Genomic DNA, 22,740 nt, shown 5'->3' on the forward strand with positions numbered 1-22,740 from the left:
CGTAAAACACAACTGCCCCAACATACACACACACACAATACCGCACACACACACACACAGTCGCAGACACACAAACACAAGTTGAACTGTCATTGTCACAGTCAGCAGCATTGCCATATTCACTGTCCATGTCTGTGTGCACATTCAACCCGGTGTCCAATTTACATGCAAAGCATCATCGGCATCGCCAGTGGGACCATCACAATAAGCATCATCAGCAGTAGCATAGCGTGGCTGGCATAGGCCCCGGTGTAAAATATTTATAGGGGGGGCGGCCCTTGTATAATTTGCCCCCCCCCCCCGGCTCTTCGTATTCCCGGTGCCTGGGCCCCTGCGGCTGATGGGACCCCAGTGCAATCTCACCGCCTGCACACTCCGAAAGCAACACCACTGGGTCCTGCAGGAGCCTTTGGGTCCGACACGAGTCTCTGAGTCTCTGGCAGAGGTCGCAATCGGGAACCCGATACCCGTACCCTACCCGATTCCCGGCTACCCGTACCCGACCGGGTACGGGTACCCGTATGCGACCCTGGTGTGGCCGGGGCCGGGTACGGGTAGGCCGTGAGTCACTGGTGAGTCACCGTTTGTCACTCATTTCGGGTAGGGTACGGGTACAGGTAGGGTACCTGTACCCGGCCGGGTACGGGTACCCATTTGCGACACTGGTGCGGCCGGGTACGGGTAAGGAAACAAAACCCGTTTGCGACCTCTGGTCTCTGGGTCTCTGTACGTGAGCCTACGGATCGCTCTGCCAGTGGCACAGTTGGGCACGGACCCCGGGTTCAAGACATCAAATTGACCCCTCTACCACTTGCCCATTCCCATTGGTGTGTCCCCCACCCCCATAGCCAGCCTGGTGTCTGGGCAACCCCAGCCAGCAAGGGGGAGGGGCGGGGTGGGGGTGGGTGCCCGGTGCGATTGCACCGCCTGCACACTCCGACAGCTGCTGCGTTGGCCGTGCCTTCTTGAACTTGCTGTTGCGGATGTGGAAGCGGCGTGCGGTGTAGAAGGCTCGCGCACGCGACGACTTGAGGGTGACCAGCACGGAGCCGTACTCCTCGCTGCCCTCCGCCGGCCAGTACTTCTCCGCCTGAAGCACACAAACACAAAGATCCTCCCTCCGTCCATCCTTTAACGCTGTTGGGGCAAGTGCTGTTAGTGAGTGCCGAGATGTTAACTACCTCGCCTGGTATACGGCAGGTTGTGGGTTCGATCCCGACCGCGACGCCCGTGTGTTTTGAGTTTGCATGCCTCTCCCCCCGTGGTCGCGTGGAATTTTTCTCCCTCCGCATTTAGAATCAACATCACGTGTTTAGAGTGTTTGGCTGCTATACATTTACACGTGATGATGAGCCACTGCGTTGAGCTATCATTTGCCCAGGTCGCTCCTGAAAATAGCTACACAGCTCAGTGGGGCCTTACCTAGTAAAATAAAAATAAAAGTTAAATCGTTTTTCATTTTAATAGTTTAATACGAAGGCCGGCAAGGCGCACAAAGGGGCGAGTGGCCAGCACCACGCATGCCCGGCCGCCTGTGCATTTCCAGTGATGATGTTCATTTGAGGCCAAGTAACCTCCATTGCATATAGACGTACGTACACACACCGAGGTACATACACACATCAAGGTACATACACACCTACGTACGTACGTATGTGTATGCACACAGAGGTACGTACACACACCTAGGTACGTACCAATACCAATACCAGCCATTCACCACTAAGTGACGGTGGTGTCACCACGGCTTATGTTCCAGGCCGGGTGCACTTTGAGGACACGTGAAGTGTTGAAGGCTCGCTAACAGGTCACGGGACAGACCCAGGTGCCATGGGTTGGCTGACTGAGATGACTGGCAGATGTAGCAGCTGTACCCGTACTGTGCCAACTTGCTGCATTTTGGTTTAACACGTAGGCTTTCACGACCAATATTATCCATAATAGAGGTTTTTGAGTTAGATCGCGTAAATATAAATGTGTCGTTAAATCCGCCAACACTCGGCACAGACAATTAGTAAGGTTTGTCACGTAAACAGAACATGCCAATTCGTTATTAGTTTAGCACACCGCTGTGTTGGAGAGTAAACCCACAACATTTACAATTAGAGTATGACGTTTGCCAGTAATTACTACTGGCATCATAATTGCTGTATTTTAGCCGCCCGGCGCTCCGCTCGTTGTTGTAAGCGTCACTCCTCTGCCCTCCATTGCTGTTGGAGGGCGACTGCCTCCCACTGCCCAGCAGCGTCCTTAACACACACCTACGCACGCGCGCTCTAATCCACGCGGCGCAATGAAGATGCGAGCCACGAAAACCGACGTTGACGCTGGTGCCTGCAGTCATGACAACTGCGATGTCGAATCGAACAGAGGGGGCGGAGGTTGAAGAGCGATGAGCCCCAGAGGGCGTGCTGACCTCGCTCCCTGTTGGGCGTCGGTGAAAAAAGAGCTTCATAGCTCATCAGATTCCTACGTCCTCAATAAAGATTCTCAATGACTGTATGTAAATGCATCTTCGCTTTGTCACCTTTCTTTTTGCACAGGAGCTGCAAAGTGCCCCAAGGGGGGCGGGCGGCGTTGGGATCTTCAAACGATCTCACAGTTTGTCGTGCTTGTCAGCTCGCCCTTATTAATTCAGAATCCTTCTCCCCCCCTCCGCTCCGTCCCATTCTTCTGTGTCAGACCACGAAAGATGAAAGGAAACGAAAGTCTGGACACCGCGCGGGGGAAGCCTCCCGACTGACGTAGAGGGGTAGTGCGCGAGCCGTTTGCCAACGCCGACACGACTTCGAAGTTGCCGAAGTTCCTGGTTTTAATCGAGCAGGCCGCCCTGGTTATTAGCCGGAGTACAAATGATGCTCCGCTCACGACGGACGTTAAAGATGCTGCGAAGTAGTTCGCAAAAGTTGGACCGTCGTGTGCCAGGGTCCACATTTTCCCAATCGAGATTATACAGCAGAAGCAGTAGCGATCATCGCCACTCTAACTGGCAGAGTGACGGCCCAGGTCACTATTGCGAATGAGACTCCTATCTTGACCTCGTGAGTTCTCACCCTGGTCACACAGAATCAGCTGGAAACGTGCGTCGCACGCGGACACGGCCCAGCCGTGTAAAGGGCGTGGACGTGAGACAAAGGTCCCCCAAATAGGCTGTTAGGGCAAGTGCTGTTAAGCGAGCACCTACGAAGATCGGCACGGCGCGCCTTTGAGGGGGGTGATGTGGCCAAAACCACACCTGGACATCCGTGTCTCCCCGGTGCTGATGCTTACACACCGCAGCAGGTACTCATTTGAGGCTGAGTCAACCTAGCAGAAGCCAAAGACCGTTCCAGATATTCGTCACCGATGTTGGCTCTTTGTGAAAATCTAACTCGGGTCATGCGTCGATAGCCCCGTGCGCTAACCACTGCGCCACCGCTCCCTATAGGCAACGACAACCGGCGTTCACCACTAAGTGGCGGTGATGTCACCACGATGCTTGTGCCAGGCTAGGTGCACTTTGAAGCCACGTGAAGTGTTAAAGGCTCGCTGGTACAAAGTCACAGGACAGTCCCAGGTGCCATGAGTTGACTGAGATGACTGGCAAAAGGACCACATGTGCTCCTCACTGAGACAAATTGCAGTGTTTTAGCCTCCCGGTGCTTTGCTCGTTGTTGTTGGAGGGTGATTGCCTCCAACTGCCCAGCAGCATCCTTCACGAGCTTCCTCCACAGAAGTCAACCATCACACCATTGGAACAAGTCATCCGCCACTCAACAACACATCATCCTGTACCACATCAGCCAATCTCTTTGCTAGCCTGCCTGTGCTGCGATCCGTTTAGCTAATATCTGGCCAAATGGAAGCTGCTTGGGCATGAGGTGGCTGGGTATGCTGGCTATATGACCGAGCCAACACAGCCTTGCCTGTCCGAGGAACTTACAAATGATGGGGACTGTGTCCAGATCTTTTAAGAATCTGTGAGCTCACACAAATCCAGCCTGATTAAACCGAGGATGGATAGTAGGCAGGCCAGACTGAATATTTCAAACTGGCGCAGATTTTTCTTTCGTGGGCTCCATAGACACACACACATTCAAAAGACAAAGATCCTCCCATATATCCTGAACAGACTGTTGGGACAAGTGCTGTTAGCGAGCACCTACGAAGGCCGGCACGGCAAACGAGGGGGTGGGTGGCCAACCCCATGCACCGCCGCCTTTGTCTTCCCAGTGGCGATGTTTACACACCGCACCAAGTGCTCATTTAAGGCTAAGTCGACCGAGGGGAAGCCCAGGTCCGGTTCAGATAATCATGACTGGTGTTTGCTGCGAGCGGGAATCGAACTTGTGTCGCCGGGTTCGTATCGCAGCGCGCTACCCGCTACACTACCGCTCCCGATACACACACATATGCACCACATAAGCAAAGGCAAAGATCACGCACATGTACACATAACGCACAAGTCATCAATCAAACACAGACATGCACAAATACACAATGACACGTACACATAGGCACAGGACAGTTGCTGCTCACTCATCCACACTTGGGGCCACGCACGCATGACCGCATATCAGAGTTGACAAAAAAATGTAATTCTCATTAAATAAAATTTAACATTAACTAAATTGCATTATTGTACGGTGCCCTTAATTTGGCCTGACCGGGTCTATGAAAATGATGAGTAATTATTATTCCAGCGTGCAGACTAACGAGCCGGACTAATTGATGGAAGTGGATTTTAATGCAAGTGAGATGGTCTAAGAAAGAGTGGCATGAGATCAGGCGAGTTTGTGTGCGCACGTGAACGTATGTGTGTGTGCACATGTGTGTGTGTGTACATGTGTCCGGCAAAAACAACCCCCTACCTCCTCGTGGTGCCGGATGGTAATGTTGTGGTGGGCAGTGCCGTGGGGGGAGGGCCAATTTAGATTGACCATTCCCCTCATGGCGTTTGTAACCACCACAGCGGCCAAATGGGGGCTCTGGATGGGTGCGAGGGGCTGGTAACCCCTCCATCTTCAATTAATTACCACAAAACCACCTTGAAAATATCTACTTAATAAGCTTGTGCCGGAGGCCCCAGGGGGACAGACGTCTATGACATCTACTGGCCAAATCCCATTTGGCGGAGCCAGGAGATTGAATCTTTACCATCGGGCCTCCTCCAGAAAAAACAAAAAGCCACTTCGGATGGCCACGTGGAATGTTCGAACGCTCACTGCGGAGGAGAGGCTGCTACTCCTCTGTCGGGAGCTGGACTGGTACCGCCTGGTTCTCTGTGGTATTCAGGAGGTCTGGTGGACCGGCTCTGGCTCCTGCCACCATGAGGGGTGGACAGTCCTCGACTCGGGGCAGGAGACTGCCAAACAACAGGGAGTCGCTCTTCTTCTGAACAAAAAAATCAAGGGGGCGTGGGAGTGAGGTGTGGGAAGCGGTAACCCCCAGATTACTTTGGGCTCGCCTTCCCATCAACTGGAGGTGAGGAGTGGTGGTCGTGGATACTTATGCCCCCACCGAAAACGAACATCCGTGGAGGGATGCAGGCAAGGCCAATGAGTCAGATGGCTTCTATGACCTCCTGTCACAGCTGCTAGCTAAAGTGGCCCCTCGGGATAGAGTCATCGTGTTGGGTGAATTCAATGCCCGAGTTGGTCATGATGCTGGCACCTGGTCTGGAGTGATTGGAAGGCATGGGCCAGATCAGCTCAATAACAACGGTAGGAGGCTGCTAGATTTTTGTGCAGCCCATGGGCTTGTAATTACTAACACGTGGTTCCGGCATCGGCACATCCACACAACATCATGGATGCATGCCGGGTCCAAGCAAGAACATCTACTGGACTACGTAGTGATGGAACAGCGAATGCGGGCCCATGTACTTGACACCAGAACTTACCGTGGAGCTGATCTGCCCACTGACCATCGACTTGTCATCGGTAAGATGCGCCTGCCATTCTTCCACTCCGGTGGTGTTTGTACACCCAGGACCCCATTCACGCCCAAGGTGGCCTGGTGTCAGCTAGCTGATGAAAGTTGCAAGCGAGAATTTAATCACTTGCGGCTGGGGTTGGCATCGTCCCCCACTCCTCCAGATGTCGAGGGGAAATGGGCGACGTTTAGGACTGTGACTCATGCAGCTGCAATGGCTGCTTTGGGTACACGGTCAAGACCGTGCACCCCACTCTCATCGTCTACAGCATCTCACGTCAGAGAATGAGGCTTACCGCAGCCTTCGCTCGGAGGTTCAGAGAGCCATGAGGCACTGCAAGGATGGGTGGTGGTCGCGGGTTGCTGAGGAGATGGAGTCTGCCTCAATGGCCCGCGATCACAAATTACTATTTAACTCCATCAAAAAAGTAACCTGCAGTGCCACACCTATTACCATCATTAGGGGAACAGGTTTGCAGATTTGCTGACCATTTCTGTGAAGTCCTGGGGGAGGGGAAATCTCTGGGCATGGAAAACATCGTGGGACAAAGCGGGGATGACCCTGCTGGGGCTGTGATGTCTCAAATATTAAAACGTCACCCCTTGTGAGTGGCTGGCTGAGGTGCCATCTGTTAAGGAAGTACTAAGCGCGATCCAGAGTCTGAGACCAGAAAAGGCACCGGGCAGAGATGATCTCCCAAGCGAAATGCTGTGGGAGGGTGGTGTTTGTGCACAGACTGCCCTACATGACATCATAACAATAGTCTGGACCACTGGACGGGTTCTGCAGGATTGGAAGGATTCCCTGGTAGACTGTAATAACTACAGGGGTATCTCATTCCTCAGTGTGCCGGGAAAGGTCTTGGCAAAGATTATTCAACATCGCCTTGCCAGGCACGCTGAGGAGAGGCTTGCGGAGCCCCAGTGCGGTTTCAGGAAAGGGCGGTCCTGCACAGATGCCATATTTTCTGTCCGTCTGCTACAGCAGAGGTGTAGGGATTTCCAACAAGACCTACATCACTGCTTTATCGACCTGGTCAAGGCCTATGATACCATCAGTAGGCCTGGGCTCTGGGTTATTCTTCGTACTTTCGGAGTCCCTGACCCCCTGCTCACGATCAATAAGGACCTTCATGATGGTGAGCGGGCCCGGGTAAAACTACGTGGCCGGGAGTCGGAGCCATTCCCTGTTCACCTTGGGGTGCAACAGGGATGTCCTCTGGCTCCCACATTATTTAACATATTTTTTGACCACGTAGTTCGTGAAGCCTTTGATGGCTGTACTGGAGGAATTTCCATCTGGTACAGATACAATGGGAGGCTGATCGAGGGATGGCTCCCTATTGGTCAAACACGTTATATATGCCAATGATCTGGTAATTGCCGCTCACTCAGAAGAGGAGTTGGAGGCGCTGTTGCTGAACCTGGAGCGTGCCACTAAGAGGTGGGGCCTTACCATCAGCCCCACCAAAACTAAGCACCTGCCTGGGTATTTTGTACCATTGGACACTCCACCCCCACAACTCCCAATGGATGATAGGGCAGTTGTGGAGAGAGTGGAGAGTTTTCCATACCTGAGCAGTGTGCTCATGACCGGCTCCGGTTTGACAGCGGAGGTCTCATTCCGAATCAGTTGAGCGTCATTATCTTTCAATCAGTTGCGTAAAGCTGTATGGAAGCTACCTGGTCTGTCGTTCTGCACAAAGCTTCAGGTCTTGTCGGCCACAATTATTCCCTCCCTTCTCTACGCTTGCGAAATGTGGACTCCCCTCATGGAACATCTTCGCCAGTTAGAAACATTTAGGCTGGCCTGCCTACGATCCATCCTGGGTTTAACCAGGCTGAATTGTGTGAGGAGCTCACGAATCCTTGAAAGACTCTGGGCAAAGTCCCATCGGTGAGCTCCTCCGGCAGGCAAGGCTGCGTTGGCTGGGTCATGTAGCCCGCATGCCCAGTCACCGCATACCTAAACAGCTTTTGTTCGGCCGGATAGAGGGGGCTAAACGGGCGTGGCACGGGCTAGAGAAGAGATGGAGTGATGTGGTACAGGAGGATGTGGAGCCGATTGGACTTGCCGATGACTAGTACCAGCGGTGTCAAGATCGGCCTCTGTGGAGGAGGCTCATGAAGGATGCTACTGGGCAGTTGGAGGCAGTCGCCCTCCAACAACAACGGAGGGGGGAGGAGCGACGCTCATAACAACGAACGAAGCGCCGGGTGGCTAAAGCACAGTAAGTTGGCACAGTAGGGGACACAGGTGGTGTATCAGCCAGTCATCTCAGTCAGTCGACCCGTGGCACGTGGGTCTGCCCTGTGACCTCCTGCCAGCGGGCGTTCGACACTTCACGTGGCCTCAACGTGCACATAGCCTGGCACGGCACACAGGGGGTGGGTGGCCAACACCATGCACGGCCGCCTTTGTCTCCCCAGTGCTCATTTAAGGCTGAGTCGACCGGCACTGTTATTGTTGTTGTGTGACCATGTGTGTGAGAAGTGGTAGTATAGCGCTTAGCGCGCTGCACTACGAACCCGACGACGCCAGTTTGATTCCTGCTTACGGCCAACACCAGTGACGATTATCTGAACCGGTTCTGGGCCTCCCCTAGGTCGACGCAGCCTCAAATGAGTACCTGGTGCGGTGTGTAAACATCGCCACTGGCATAGTGCTAGCCACCTGCGGTCAGCGTGCTGCGCTAACCGCTACACTACCACACTTGCACCAACAGTCTGTTCGACTATACTGGTAATCTTTGTCTTTGTCTTGTATGTGTTTGTGTGTATGTAAATAAGTGGTCGGTGTGTGTGTGAGTGCAGAGACGAGTGCAGAGACAAGTGGATTCCTTCTGAATGCGTTGTGTGTGTGTGCACGCGTACTAATGTCGGCAGCAGATGACGCATAAGTGAGTGCCTCTAATGGATGGATTTATCCACGAGTAACTTGGAGTGTGGAGGTGGTGTATGCGTGTGTGTGAGTTACATAAGCGGTGTGTCAGTTATGTGGTTAAGTTGGTGAGTGGTGTGTGAGTTAGGTGGGTGAGTGAGTGAGTGGTGTGTGAGTTAGGTGGGTGAGTGAGTGGTGTGTGAGTTAGGTGGGTGAGTGAGTGAGTGGTGTGTGAGTTAGGTGGGTGAGTGAGTGAGTGAGTGGTGTGTGAGTTAGGTGTGTGAGTTAGTGAGTGGTGTGTGAGTTAGGTGGGTGAGTGAGTGAGTGGTGTGTGAGTTAGGTGGGTGAGTGAGTGAGTGAGTGGTGTGTGAGTTAGGTGGGTGAGTGAGTTGTGTGTGAGTTAGGTGGGTGAGTTAGTGAGTGAGGTGAGAGTTAGGTGGGTGAGTTGGTGAGTGGTGTGAGTTAGGTGGGTGAGTTAGTGAGTGGTGTGTGAGTTAGGTGGGTGAGTGAGTGGTGTGTGAGTTAGGTGGGTGAGTGAGTGGTGTGTGAGTTAGGTGGGGGAGTTAGTGAGTGGTGTGTGAGTTAGGTGGGTGAGTTAGTGAGTGAGGTGTGAGTTAGGTGGGTGAGTTAGTGAGTGAGGTGAGAGTTAGGTGGGTGAGTTGGTGAGTGGTGTGAGTTAGGTGGGTGAGTTAGTGAGTGGTGTGTGAGTTAGGTGGGAGAGTTAGTGAGTGGTGTGTGAGTTAGGTGGGTGAGTGAGTGGTGTGCGAGTTAGGTGGGAGAGTTAGTGAGTGAGGTTAGAGTTAGGTGGGTGAGTTGGTGAGTGGTGTGAGAGTTAGGTGGGTGAGTGAGTGAGTGAGTGGTGTGTGAGTTAGGTGCGTGAGTTAGTGAGTGGTGTGAGGGTTAGGTGGGTGAGTTAGTGAGTGGTGTGTGAGTTAGTGAGTGGTGTGTGAGTTAGGTGTGTGAGTTAGTGAGTGGTGTGTGAGTTAGGTCGGTGAGTTAGTGAGTGGTGTGTGAGTTAGGTGGGTGAGTTAGTGAGTGGTGTGTGAGTTAGGTGGGTGAGTTAGTGAGTGGTGTGTGAGTTAGGTGGGTGAGTGAGTGGTGTGTGAGTTAGGTGGGTGAGTGAGTGGTGTGTGAGTTAGGTGGGTGAGTTAGTGAGGTGAGAGTTAGGTGGGTGAGTTGGTGAGTGGTGTGTTAGTTAGGTGGTGAGTTAGTGAGTGGTGTGTGAATTAGGTGGGTGACTGAGTGAGTGGTGTGTGAGTTAAGTGGATGAGTTAGTGAGTGGTGTGTGAGTTAGGTGGGTGAGTTAGTGAGTGAGGTGTGAGTTAGGTGGGGGAGTTAGTGAGTGAGGTGTGAGTTAGGTGGGTGAGTTAGTGAGTGGTGTGAGTTAGGTGGGTAAGTTAGTGAGTGAGGTGTGAGTTAGGTGGGTGAGTTAGTGAGTGAGGTGAGAGTTAGGTGGGTGAGTTGGTGAGTAATGTGAGTTAGGTGGGTGAGTTAGTGAGTGAGATGAGAGTTAGATGGGTGAGTTGTTGAGTGGTGTGTGAGTTAGGTGGATGAGTTAGTGAGTGGTGTGTGAGTTAGGTGGATGAGTTAGTGAGTGGTGTGTGAGTTAGGTGGGTGAGTTAGTGAGTGAGGTGTGAGTTAGGTGGGTGAGTTAGTGAGTGGTGTGTGAGTTAGGTGGGTGACTGAGTGAGTGGTGTGTGTTAGGTGGGTGACTGAGTGAGTGGTGTGTGAGTTAGGTGGGTGAGTTAGTGAGTGGTGTGTGAGTTAGGTGGGTGAGTTAGTGAGTGGTGTGTGAGTTAGGTGGGTGAGTTAGTGAGTGGTGTGAGTTAGGTGGGTGAGTTAGTGAGTGGTGTGTGAGTTAGGTGGGTGAGTTAGTGAGTGGTGTGTGAATTAGGTGGGTGACTGAGTGAGTGGTGTGTGAGTTAAGTGGATGAGTTAGTGAGTGGTGTGTGAGTAAGGTGGGTGAGTTAGTGAGTGAGGTGTGAGTTAGGTGGGGGAGTTAGTGAGTGGTGTGAGTTAGGTGGGTGAGTTAGTGAGTGGTGTGAGTTAGGTGGGTTAGTTAGTGAGTAAGGTGTGAGTTAGGTGGGTGAGTTAGTGAGTTAGGTGGGTGAGTTAGTGAGTGAGGTGAGAGTTAGGTGGGTGAGTTGGTTAGTGGTGTGTGAATTAGGTGGATGAGTTAGTGAGTGGTGTGTGAGTTAGGTGGATGAGTTAGTGAGTGGTGTGTGAGTTAGGTGGGTGAGTTAGTGAGTGAGGTGTGAGTTAGGTGGGTGAGTTAGTGAGTGAGGTGTGTGAGAGTTAGGTGGGTGAGTTATTGAGTGGTGTGTGTGAGTTAGGTGGGTGAGTTAGTGAGTGGTGTGTGTGAGAGAGTTAGGTGAGTTAGTGAGTGGGAAGTCAGTTGGGGTGTAGAAGTCAAAACATCCTAAACAATTGCCAACCAAAAACGAGAAACAAAACCAAAATTCAAGTGCAAACCCCGCCGGGCAGCTGGATAATCGTTCTCACACGACCCGTGGCGTCGTTGACATTCGGGGCGAGAGGCAGCGGCGGGAGTGGCGGAGCACGCTCCTCGGCCCGCTGGACCGTAGACCGCCACGGTCGTGGCCACGACTGTGGCCGCGTGGATGCCGGGCGTCAACAACCGTCGGGTGTCTACGACCGCCGACATCACAGAATCGCTCACGGTCCCAATTGCTTATAAAAAGCAACACGAGCGGAGGGCCATGGCAGAACAGCGTTGTGGTTTTTAATATAATATGTAACAATATATATGTATAAATTTATGTAAACAGCAGTCAAGCATAAAACTCACAACTATAATGGAACGCAAAATAAAAATATAATAGAGAAAGGGAGGGGGATATTACATTATAAAGGGTACTCGAATATAAGATAGAATACATACATATTCAATGATGTCCTTGAAGACTTTGGCAGCAATGCTTTAAAACTCTTAGAGAAATAAATAAATAAAAGGAGAGCGGCTTCTGAAGCCCCGGAGAGAAAGCGTGGCCGGGATTAACCCCCTGCCCCCCGAGACGGCACGGCAAGGCACGGCAAGGCACGGCAAGGCACGGCAAGGCACGGCGAGGCACGGCAAGGCACGGCGAGGCACGGCGAGGCACGGCAAGGCACGGCAAGGCACGGCAAGGCACGCGATATCCAGTGATTTAAATAACCAAGTTTAAATTATGTTTTTGGGGGGGGGGGGTGTTAATGCTGCCCAATCATCGATGCCGGGGGTGGGGGGGTCAAAGATATAATCAGCATCACCGCTTGTTCGATGGATAGACTCAACCCCCTCGCGCCCCGGCTACACGAATGTGGAATTCCCACCGCAGGCTCCGGGCTGTAGACGAGGGGGGGGGGGGCTCAATGCTCACTCGAGAAGGTTCACCGTGACTCTGTGCCATCACTTTACCGATTACCAATTAAATTAATGGAGCCGCGGGGTTTTGGTGACATGGGCATCATCAGCCCTTACCTGTGCTGGCCGTGGCCTCCAGGGTTTCCCGCCTTCACGAGGGGGGGGGGGGGGGATGGTTTGGGGGGGGATTTGGGGGGGAGGGGCGCGAGTAATTTTCAAAAGGGCCCGTGAAATCGACACGTAAATAGAAGTAGCCAATTACAAATATCTGTTTCGATCGATTGCCCAAGGTATTTGTCTGGCGATGCGGGCAGTGGTGCACAAGTACAGCCAACAACAACAAACAACAACACACTGTACACGCTTGTCAATAAGAACAGTTTGGCCTCAAAAGTAAAGTTTATGTGACAGGTGACGTTTCAGGCTAGGGCCCTTCTTTCGCCAGCACGGAGAGAGGCCACAAATTAATAGTCCCAGGTGAATGTTTGTAGGTAGCAATACACACAAATACAAAGCTCCCCCGTGTAGCCTTAACAGACTTTGGGAGCAAGTGCTATTAACGAGCACTTATGAACGCCGGCATGGCACACAGGGGGTGGGTGGCCAACACCATGCACGGCCGCCTTTGTCTCCCCAGTGCTCGTTTAAGGCTGAGTCGACCGAGGGGAAGCCCAGGTCCGGTTCAGATAATCATGACTGGTGTTAGCTGCGAGCGGGAATCGAACTCGTGTCGCCGGGTTCGTATCGCAGCGCGCTAACCGCTACACTACCGCTCTCACACACACGCGTACTCTCTCACACACACGCGTACTCTCTCACACACACGCGTACTCTCTCACACACACGCGTACTCTCTCACACACACGCGTACTCTCTCACACACACGCGTACTCTCTCACACACACGCGTACTCTCTCACACACACGCGTACTCTCTCACACACACGCGTACTCTCTCACACACACGCGTACTCTCTCACACACACGCGTACTCTCTCACACACACGCGTACTCTCTCACACACACGCGTACTCTCTCACACACACGCGTACTCTCTCACACACACGCGTACTCTCTCACACACACGCGTACTCTCTCACACACACGCGTACTCTCTCACACACACGCGTACTCTCTCACACACACGCGTACTCTCTCACACACACGCGTACTCTCTCACACACACGCGTACTCTCTCACACACACGCGTACTCTCTCACACACACGCGTACTCTCTCACACACACGCGTACTCTCTCACACACACGCGTACTCTCTCACACACACGCGTACTCTTTTCTCGCACATCACGGGGACAGGGGTGGGGGGTTAAGTCCGCGTCGTCCAATCGGATTAGTCGTAGGCCATCTGTACCCCGCGAGCAGGTCAGGGAGCCCTACTCAGCCTCCACAGGCGAGACATTAAAGTCGCTTTCTTCTTCTCGTTCTCCTCTCTCCCTTCTCCTTTCACGCATTTTTACAATTTATCTCCCTCCTCCCCTCCCCTCCCTCCCTCCCTCCTCCCCTCCCTCCCTCCCACTAACATATGCAAAGCTGGAGACACGCTTTGTATGAATGGCGGAAGATTCATAATCACCAGGATTTACTTTCTGTATCTCAGGCAGAAGGGGGAAAAAAACCCCGGCTTTGAAAACCCCAACTGGGCTTCAAGAGGCTACTGGGCGAAATGGATTCATGAGCGATTGGCCACAGATGACTGGCGGTGCCTCGCAAAGATCCCCCGTATAGCCTACACACGCTGTCCGGGGCAAGTGCTGCCTGGCGAGTAGCGTCCATGAAGATCCGAGAGGCTCCACAGATGACGGGGTTCTGTGGCCGGAAAAAAGAACTGTTCCCCGGCCACCTTTGTCTCCCCGCTGGTTGATATGCACACACTGCAGCGAGTGCTCATTTCCGATGTAGCGGAGGCCCCAGGACTGGTTCAGAAATGCCACTGATTCTGGGTTGGAAGCTCTCAGCTCTAACCACTGCATCACCGCCCCCCACAATGCAAAGTCAAAGATCCCCCATATAGCCTTTGACAGCCTGTTGGGGCAAGTGCTGTTCGCGAGCACCTATGAAGGCCAACACGATACACGAGGAGGTGGGTGGGCAGCACCACGCCCTGCCGCCTTTGTCTCCCCAGTGTTTGGTCCTGGGAGGCCCAGGACCGGTTCACTCATGTGGGGCGGCGACTCGCGTTCGTAGCGCAGCTTACGAACCGCTACACTACCGCTCCCCACAAGGCACAGGGATACACGGACACACACGCACATGGACAGACTCGATGAAGTGTCACAAGTCTCTGGCAAAGGCCGCTCACACGTCCAGCGATGCGGAGGCTGGATAGTCCCCTCCCCATTCACCGCCATCCATCACCGCCATCACTAAAACCATCACCATCACGACTCATCACCACCACGCACATTATATTACCATCACGACTCATCACCATCACGAGTTACCACCATCATAATTACCGTCACCACCATCATCACCATCGCGAGTCAACACCACCACCATGCACATTACCACCAACACCATCATCACGAGTCACCACCACCACCACCATCATTACCATCACGAGTCACTAACGTCATGCTCTGTGAGCCCGGCGCTTTGCGCTCCGCGCTCTCAAACTGTGAAGCACATTCCCCCCCCCCCCCCGTTCCTGCATGAACGCGCGCGTACAGAACCGTGAGTCATCACGGGGTTCATTTTATCATCACCATCATCATCATCTCCCCCATTACAACTTCCCCCCTCCCTCCTCTCTTCACCCCTCCCACGCTCCCATGTTAATTTATAGAATTCATTACCTTGTTCGACCTTGGAGGAAATTACACGCAACCTTCACAAACAAGTGCCGAACATTTTCTGTTAAACCCGAAAAAATTATATAAATCATATTTTTTTCCTCGAAATTAATTACCGCTAAATAACCGTAACAAACCGTGGCTAATGGCACCGTCGCCGTGACACACACACATACGCACGCACGCACACACACACGCGTGCACACATGCACGCGTGCACACACACACACGCGCATGCACGGAGGCTCTGCGTGCGCGTCCCGAGCCGACTCTCTCACTCACTCGGGCTGCTGCCGCTGCCGCCGCTGCCGCCGCTGCCGCTGCTGCTGCGCCACGTCCACTGCTCTGTAGACGGGGCCGCCTGACGGCACCGGCCACAGCAGCAGCAGCAGCGCAATTGTGGCCATGCAACCCACGCCATGGACCATGCCGTTAAGCCCACAGAGACACCACAGAGACACCATAGAGACACCATAGAGACACCACAGAGACACCACAGAGACACCACAGAGACACCACAGAGACACCATAGAGACACCACAGAGACACCATAGAGAATACAGAGAGACCCAAAGAGGCACGGACTCAGCTAGCGACCCATACAGAGACATAGATGTACATTAAACACAAGTAAACAGAGAATATATTGAGACCCACAGAGACAGATAGACTCTGCTAGAGTGACCCATACAGAGACATAGATATACATTAAAGACAAGTCACAGAAGCAGTGCGATTGAGGCCATACAACCCACACCATAAACGGATACCTTTGGGACCCACAGAGATAGATAGTGACCCAATAAGATACACAGAGATACGTTAACGGCAAGGCAAAATACATTCCTGCACTGCGATGGTGGACGTGCAACCCAAACTTATGGACCGTACAGCAAACCGCTGCGGTCTACGCTCCTTGAACAGACGACGAGGAGGAATAGCAACACCACACGAACGAACTCTCTGCTGAAGCCCTCTCGACGTGGCCGGTAGCGGACCTCCACGCAGTGGCGTTTACCGCCGGAACGTCTTCCTGCTGCTGCTGCTGCTCCTGCAGCGATCGTGCGCAAGAGGAGAAGAGAATTTACAAACGCGGCCATCAATCAGCGACGAGAGCCCCCCCCCTCCTTCCTTACCCTGGCGCGATATTAAGCTGCGTACAGCATCTTTACAAAGGGGGGTGGGGGGGGGCAGCTGTGTAATCCCGTGTGTCTGTGCGGTCGACTCGAGGAGGTATGAAAGCACCCCCACACCACCGCACCCACACCCCCCACCGGGTCTCATTAACACTCCGATCCTCACCGGCAACGCCGCCGCTGCCGCCGGGACGACGGGTGGGATGCAAATGAGGGAGGGGGGCTGCTGTTGGGGGGCTGCTGTTGGGGGGCTGCTGTTGGGGGGCTGCTGTTGGGGGGCGTGCGTCGGGTTCGCGAAGGCCACCCGTGGCGGTGCCGTAGCTGGCGGGCAGGACTTGCGGTTCGATCCGATTCCCCGGCGCGGCACGGTGCAACTTCCGTGAACCCGCCCCTCGTCAAACTCTGCCCACCCGGTTCAGTGGTGTACTGTGAATGGGTGCACCAGAGGCTGTGGTCGGTAGGTCGCGTGTGGCAGTGGTGGTGGGAGAGCGTGGGGAGCGGTAGTGTAGTAGGGGTTAGCGCTACGAACGCGGCGACCCGAGTTCGATTCTCGCTCACGGCCAACACGAGTGACGACTATATGAACCGGTCCCGGGCCTCTTCCCCTAGGTCGACTCAGCCTCAAATAACTACCAGGTGCGGTGTGTAAACATCGCCGCTGGGGAGACAAAGGCGTTCAGGCGTGGTGCTGTCGACTCACCCTTCGTGTGCCGGGCTGGCCTTTAAAGGTGCTACTCGCTAATAGCACTTGCCCCAGCAGTCTGTTGAGGCTACACAGGGGATCTTTGTCTTTTGGTGGTGGGGTAAAGCGTGGCTTTGTGCTGAAGCGCTTCCTGCAACGACGGACGATATGGTGGTGATGAGCGTAGAGCTACGATCACGCAACCGGTGAGCACTTTGGCGGTGAGAACCGGGGCGGCAGCGTCGCTACGGCGACAAAATCGCCCCTCCCGACCGCGTCCGACCTCGTCGATCTCACAGGCCAGCCAGGGCTGCGACCTTTCGGATGGGAGGCGGCGTGGCCCACTAGGTGGCATCACGGCAGCGGGGGATTCTTGAATCCACCTCCGTGAAACGAGCGTCGCTCCCGCTCGCGATGCGCGGGGGAGTCCTCCGCGGGCCTCTGCGGTTTCTTCCCCACATGGAGGCCCGCCTCTCATCAACCGAATTGGCCGCCAGCAGCATGTGGGCCCCTCTTGCAAAGAGGGAAGGGGCACTTGAGGTTCAGCGAGGATTCCCTGGGTCCATATGAAGGCCGTGTATTGTAACTAGGAGGGGTGCTTTGTTTGGGACGCGTTCTGGGTGCCAGGGCTAGCCGGGCCGTACCGTCACATTTTGCCTGCCCTCCGTCTCCGACCACGGGGCAAGCATCCCAACACCCAACCAAGACTTGAGGGTGTTTAAGTCTTGGTTGGGTGTTGGCTCAGCCCCCATCATTCCTGCGGGGTGGCGAGATGTTAACTACCTCGCCTGGTATGCAGGAGGTCCTGCGTTCGATCCCGATCCTAACATTTGTGTATTTGGAGTGTGCATGTCTCTCCCCCCGTGGTCGTGTGGAATTTTTCTCCCTCAGCATTTAGAATCAACATCACGTGTTTAGAGTGTTTGGCTGCTATACATTTACACGTGATGATGAGCCACTGCATTGAGCTATCATTTGCCCAGGTCGCTCCTGAAAATAACTATACAGCTCAGTGGGGGGTTCTCCGGTTTTCCCTCCACATTTAGAAGCTACATGTATTTCGTGTATTTGGATGCTGTGTACACGAGAGGGTAGCGACACTCAGGGCTGTCATCTGATCTTCATCGATCTTAATCTGGCAAAGGTAATGAAAAATGACATTGGCTCGACTTGCAAACGTGACATCTCTCCCCGCCGCAGGGTGCGTGCGGAAGGGCAGCGTGGTCCCGTGCGCGAATATAACAATGTCACTCGAAGGGATCTCAGAGGTAGCCCTGTGACATCTGCTTCTGCGGGTCGTTTCTCTCAAAGTGGGGGTGGATGGACACCGAGTGTCGCGCCGTGACGCCGTTGGCGCAGTCGGAATCAGATTTCCAAAAAACAAAAACAGGCATCTTCTACAGGACATTACCACGATGAATTATACCCAACGTTGCTCGAGGGGACCATAATAAAATAACGCAGTTCTACGTGTGCGCGTGTATTGCGTGTTGTTGTAGTTTTTTTCTGCGTTCGCCTGGGAAAAACACAAACAAAAGCTCCCAGCTGCTCGCCCCGGCCAGACCCTCCACCCGGGCTGCGATCGCCGCAAACGAGCATCGATCATCATTGCGGCCCCCGCGCATCCATCCCCGCGGCAGGGTCCACGAGGCTGCACTTGATGGATACCGAGCGGCTGAGATGAGAAGAATAAACGGAGCTATTTCGGGGAAGGGGCAGCAGCGTGCGCCTGCACCCGCGTGGGGTGGCGTTCACCGTTCGTTGCAGAGCTTCGCGGTTCGATGCGGTGGGCCGCCCTGGTTAACACTTGGTTTGTTTCTTTCGGCCGGTGTAGGGCCCCAGGCCCATTGAGCGGAAAAAGACACGTTTCGAAGGGGGCAACTTAAGGGTCACTCTCGCAAAATGAGGCTCCACACCCTGGTCTCTTGACTTCTCGGTAGGCAAGGCAAATAAACTCTGCGGTGTGTGGGCTCCGTCAAAAATAATTACGCGCCGTCCGCTTCACGGAGGACGTTAAATAAGTTGCCATGACGGCGTTCGCAAATAAAAAGAGGGCAGACCACGTGTGCCCCGGCCTCGCGGTCAATTTCTGCCACGCCACATAGCAGCATCGCCCCTTACCGGCAGGCTTGCTTGCCGGCCGGCGCTGCGTGCATTTCTGTGCCACACAGGGACAGAGCCCACCAGGGGGTCGCCCCGCCGCAGGGCGTATTGCTTTTGGGAGGCGCGGTAAAAAGAAACATTGAGTGATGATGACGGTGGTGGCGGTGATGATGCGCGGTCACCGAACGGCAGGTTTGTGCATTTGCGAGTAGCTGGTAGGAGCTTCCGAGGATTCTCGGAGCGAGTGCTGCCACAGATTTCTGTCGGGCTGCGCGCGCGTCGCCCCGGCGTAGCACGCCGTGTGCGGTCACGGGAGCGAGGCTGCGTTAACGCAATTTATTAAAATTTGCATTAATCTAACGTCGCCAAGAAGGGCCCAGCTGTGGGAACAATTCCCCATGCGCAAACGCAAACGTCAAGGTATTCGTGCCAAAAAAACCAACAAACAACAACCTAGCGCGGCGAGCGCATTCGAAAATAAAACAGCGTTAGTGAGACCGTTAGACGGCGCAGCGGGGCCCCGAGTGAGCGCTCGTGCTTTATTTTGCCGGCAGCTATAAAATAAATAAAGGAAATTGCATAAAAAAAAAGTTGAGCGCGAGCGACGGCGTTAATTCAGCCGTTTTTGTTCAATAACGCCCAATGATTCGACGGGCCAAGGGACGCGCACGCGAAGGGCCAACACGTGAGAGAGAGAGAGAGATGCCATCGCCGCGCGTTACCGTGGCGAGCGGTGGGGGGACAGCCGGAGTTGCGATGGGAAATCTCAACGAAAATGATCTGGTGAAATATGAATTATGATGGTGTGGAGGAGGCGGCGGTGGTGGCGGTGGTGAGGGTGGTGGCGGTGGTGGTGGTTGTGGTGGCGGCGGTGGTGGTGGCAGAGGTGGTGGCGGCTGTGGTGGTGGCTGTGGTTGTTGTGGCGGTGGTGGTGGTGGCGGAGGTGGTGACGGCCATGGTGGTGGTGGCAGTGGTGGCGGTGGCGGTGTCGTTGGTGGCAGTGGCGGCCCTGGCGACATGGCTCCCGCAGACACCGCAGCGGCGCTGAAGAGCGGAGCGCCAATGGAGCGTCGTTATTTAATGGCGGCGGTTTGTGAGTCACTGCCCACAAAGTGCCCCGTTGTGGCTTGGTCGTACCAAGCGTTCACCCGGGACGATTCAGTCCATTGTTCGAGTGAAGGTTACAATGTGAAAATGGTGGACGCCCCTGATAGCCTGCCTATTGAAGGTGGGAAACCTCCACCGACTCCTGCCCAGCACGTTCCGTCCAGCAGAGGCAAGACTTTTCTTCGTTTCCCTGATTTGTCGAGCAATCGAACTGACGATCGCTCGAACAATCGGTAGAGCAACCGATTGCTCAAATAACTGGATACGTCGTCGCTGGACTGAATGAGCCCGGGCGAGGTTCAAGGTGTGAGCAGAGGGGGTGAGGTTCAAGGTGGGATCAGAGGTCAGGAGGACGGCCTCTCACCCAGAAGCGCTTCGCAGCAGACCGAGCGGCGAAGTGACACTGAGAGGCAAAAAACAACCGTGGGGAGCCCAGGCAAAAAGTGTCCCGCGACTCTCGACCGCAACCGAGGTTGCAAAAAATGAAAACGTAATTTAATTAGGACAGCACGCCGTGAAGAATTAAACACTGCCGCTCCATGCCGGCCGGCCGGGAGGGGGTGAAATGCCACTATGTGGGAGTCATGTGACCACGCAGCGGCGAGCGAGGAAGGCGCCCGCAGGACAAAGGCCGCTTTCATCAGACTAAATCATTAAATATCACCATAAATTAGCGAACGGGAATTTGCAGTTCCTTCCCAGCGCTGGACCGCCCCCCTGGGACACCGAGCGTTTGCCTTGTTGCTGAGTCACTCGCGGTCACTCGCCTCCTTATCACTCTTCTATCGCTACTACCGTGAACTTTCACTGGTTGTTTCCTCGCCAGGTGTACCAGACACCGACTGTTCCGTCTCATAATCGACACCATCTTTCAACCACCACCGCCACCATCACACACTGCAGGTCACAACAACACGCTCATCCACCCACCCATTCACTCACCCACCCATTTGCTCATCTATTCACTCATCCACCCACCCACCCATTCACTCACCCACCCACTCACATACTCATTTATGAACTCAATCACCGCACTGCAAGTCACTTCTCTTTCTCTCTCCGCTGTCTCTTCTCTCTCACCGCTACACTTTGGAATTCCCTCCCATCATATCTTTTCGATTGAAATCTCGCGTGGAGAAGAAAGGAACGCTCTGCTCCAAGAGCAGCTTCCCAAGGCCACAAGCCCATATATCGAAACGCAGGAGTGCAGGGGTGGAGCGGTGGCAGAGTGATTAGCGCAATCAACTGTGAACTAAGCGACTTAACGCTCATTTGAGCAGGAAATCACTTTAGACGCTTTGACTTCGCATCTTGTGGCAGCACCACGCGGATTTAGGATTGCAAACACAAAGACAAACACGCCCCCGTATAGTCCTTAACGAACTGTGGGAGCAAGTGCTGTTAGCGAGTAGCACATTTGAAGGGCCAGCACGGCAAATGAGGGGGTGGGTGGCCAATACCATGGCCGGCCACCTTTGTCTCCCCAGCGGCGATGTTTACACATCGCACCAGCTACTCATTTGAGGCTAAATCGACTAAGGGGAAGCCCAGAACCGGTTCAGATAGTCGTCACCGGTGTTGACCGTGAGCGGGAATCGAACTTGGGTCGCTGGGTTTGTAGCGTAGCGTGAAAATCGAAAAACTAAAACTACATTTATTTTACCAGGCCCACTGAGCTATACAGCTTTTTTTCATAAGCAACCTGGCAACAAATGATAGCGCCAACAAAGTGGCTTATCACGTGGGAATTTATAGCAGCCAAATACTCTAAACGTATGTTGATTCTAAATGTAGAAGGAAAAACCGGAGGACCGGAAAAAAATCCACGTGACGACAGAGAGAACATGCAGGTTTTTTGGATTAGAACATGTAAATAAAAATGTGTCGTTATACCCGCCACCACCTGACACAGCCAATTAGTAAGGGTTGTCACGTGAACAGAACCTGCCGATTAGTTACTATTCAGCACACCGCTTGTGTGTTGGAGAGCAAACAAACGACATTTACAATTAGAGTACCGTGACGTTTCGCCGGTAATTAAAACAACCAGCATCACCAGGCGGACAGCCAGACATGGAGAAATCCTCCTGTTTTGATGTTAAATAGAGGGGGTAAATCTGATGCCGTCACTGTGACCCAATGAGGTGTGAAGACCAGAGGAGGGGTTAATAAAGTCATAAAAATTACAATGGATATCTATTATTGGTTGGGTTATTCACAGGTAATCAAGATACATAATGTATGCACATCATGTACGTACATAATGTACGAACATTATGTTAATCTAAGAGTATCCAATTATACAGGCTTCAGGGCTGGGATCGAACCCACGATCTCCTGGATAGCAGGCGAGGGAGATAACATCACCTAGCCACCGTGGCGTCCCTCCGCAAACAGCTGCACTACCTCTCCCCATCGCACGCACACACACACACTGACGTGGGGACACACACAGAGGCGCACCCACACACAGAGGCGAACCCACACACAGAGGCACCCCAGGGGCACACATTCGCCGCGCACGTGAATCCTCTCTCCGCTCCGGGCGCGGACGGCAGGAACTCTTCTAGTGGCGGCGAGCGCTTGGCACGTGGCGTCGCCGGGGGAGGGGGCCTCCCCCACGGCCCCCACCGTGGCCCGCCCTTCACTCCGCAGCAAGGCCGCCCCTAAGCCGATAATAAACTTGCCACATCGGATTTCACGGCACACAATGGCGCGCCCTTTTCTCGCTAAGCCTACCC

General features: G+C 53.8%; 1 protein-coding gene across 2 annotated transcripts in view; it reads right to left on the reverse strand.

The window, feature by feature from the left end:
• The window catches only part of LOC133342730 (receptor-type tyrosine-protein phosphatase gamma-like), a 166,945-nt gene that overhangs the window by 37,312 nt on the left and 106,893 nt on the right, over positions 1–22,740 (reverse strand). For both annotated transcript variants that reach the window (XM_061552071.1, XM_061552070.1), the window contains exon 13: positions 962–1,090. In XM_061552071.1, coding sequence (XP_061408055.1) covers positions 962–1,090 — 129 coding nt within the window. The remainder of the gene's footprint in view (positions 1–961; positions 1,091–22,740) is intronic.

This window comes from Lethenteron reissneri, chromosome 15 (assembly GCF_015708825.2).
Source record: "Lethenteron reissneri isolate LAM-NWPU_2019-01 chromosome 15, ASM1570882v1, whole genome shotgun sequence".
Taxonomy (NCBI): Eukaryota; Metazoa; Chordata; class Hyperoartia; order Petromyzontiformes; family Petromyzontidae; genus Lethenteron; species Lethenteron reissneri.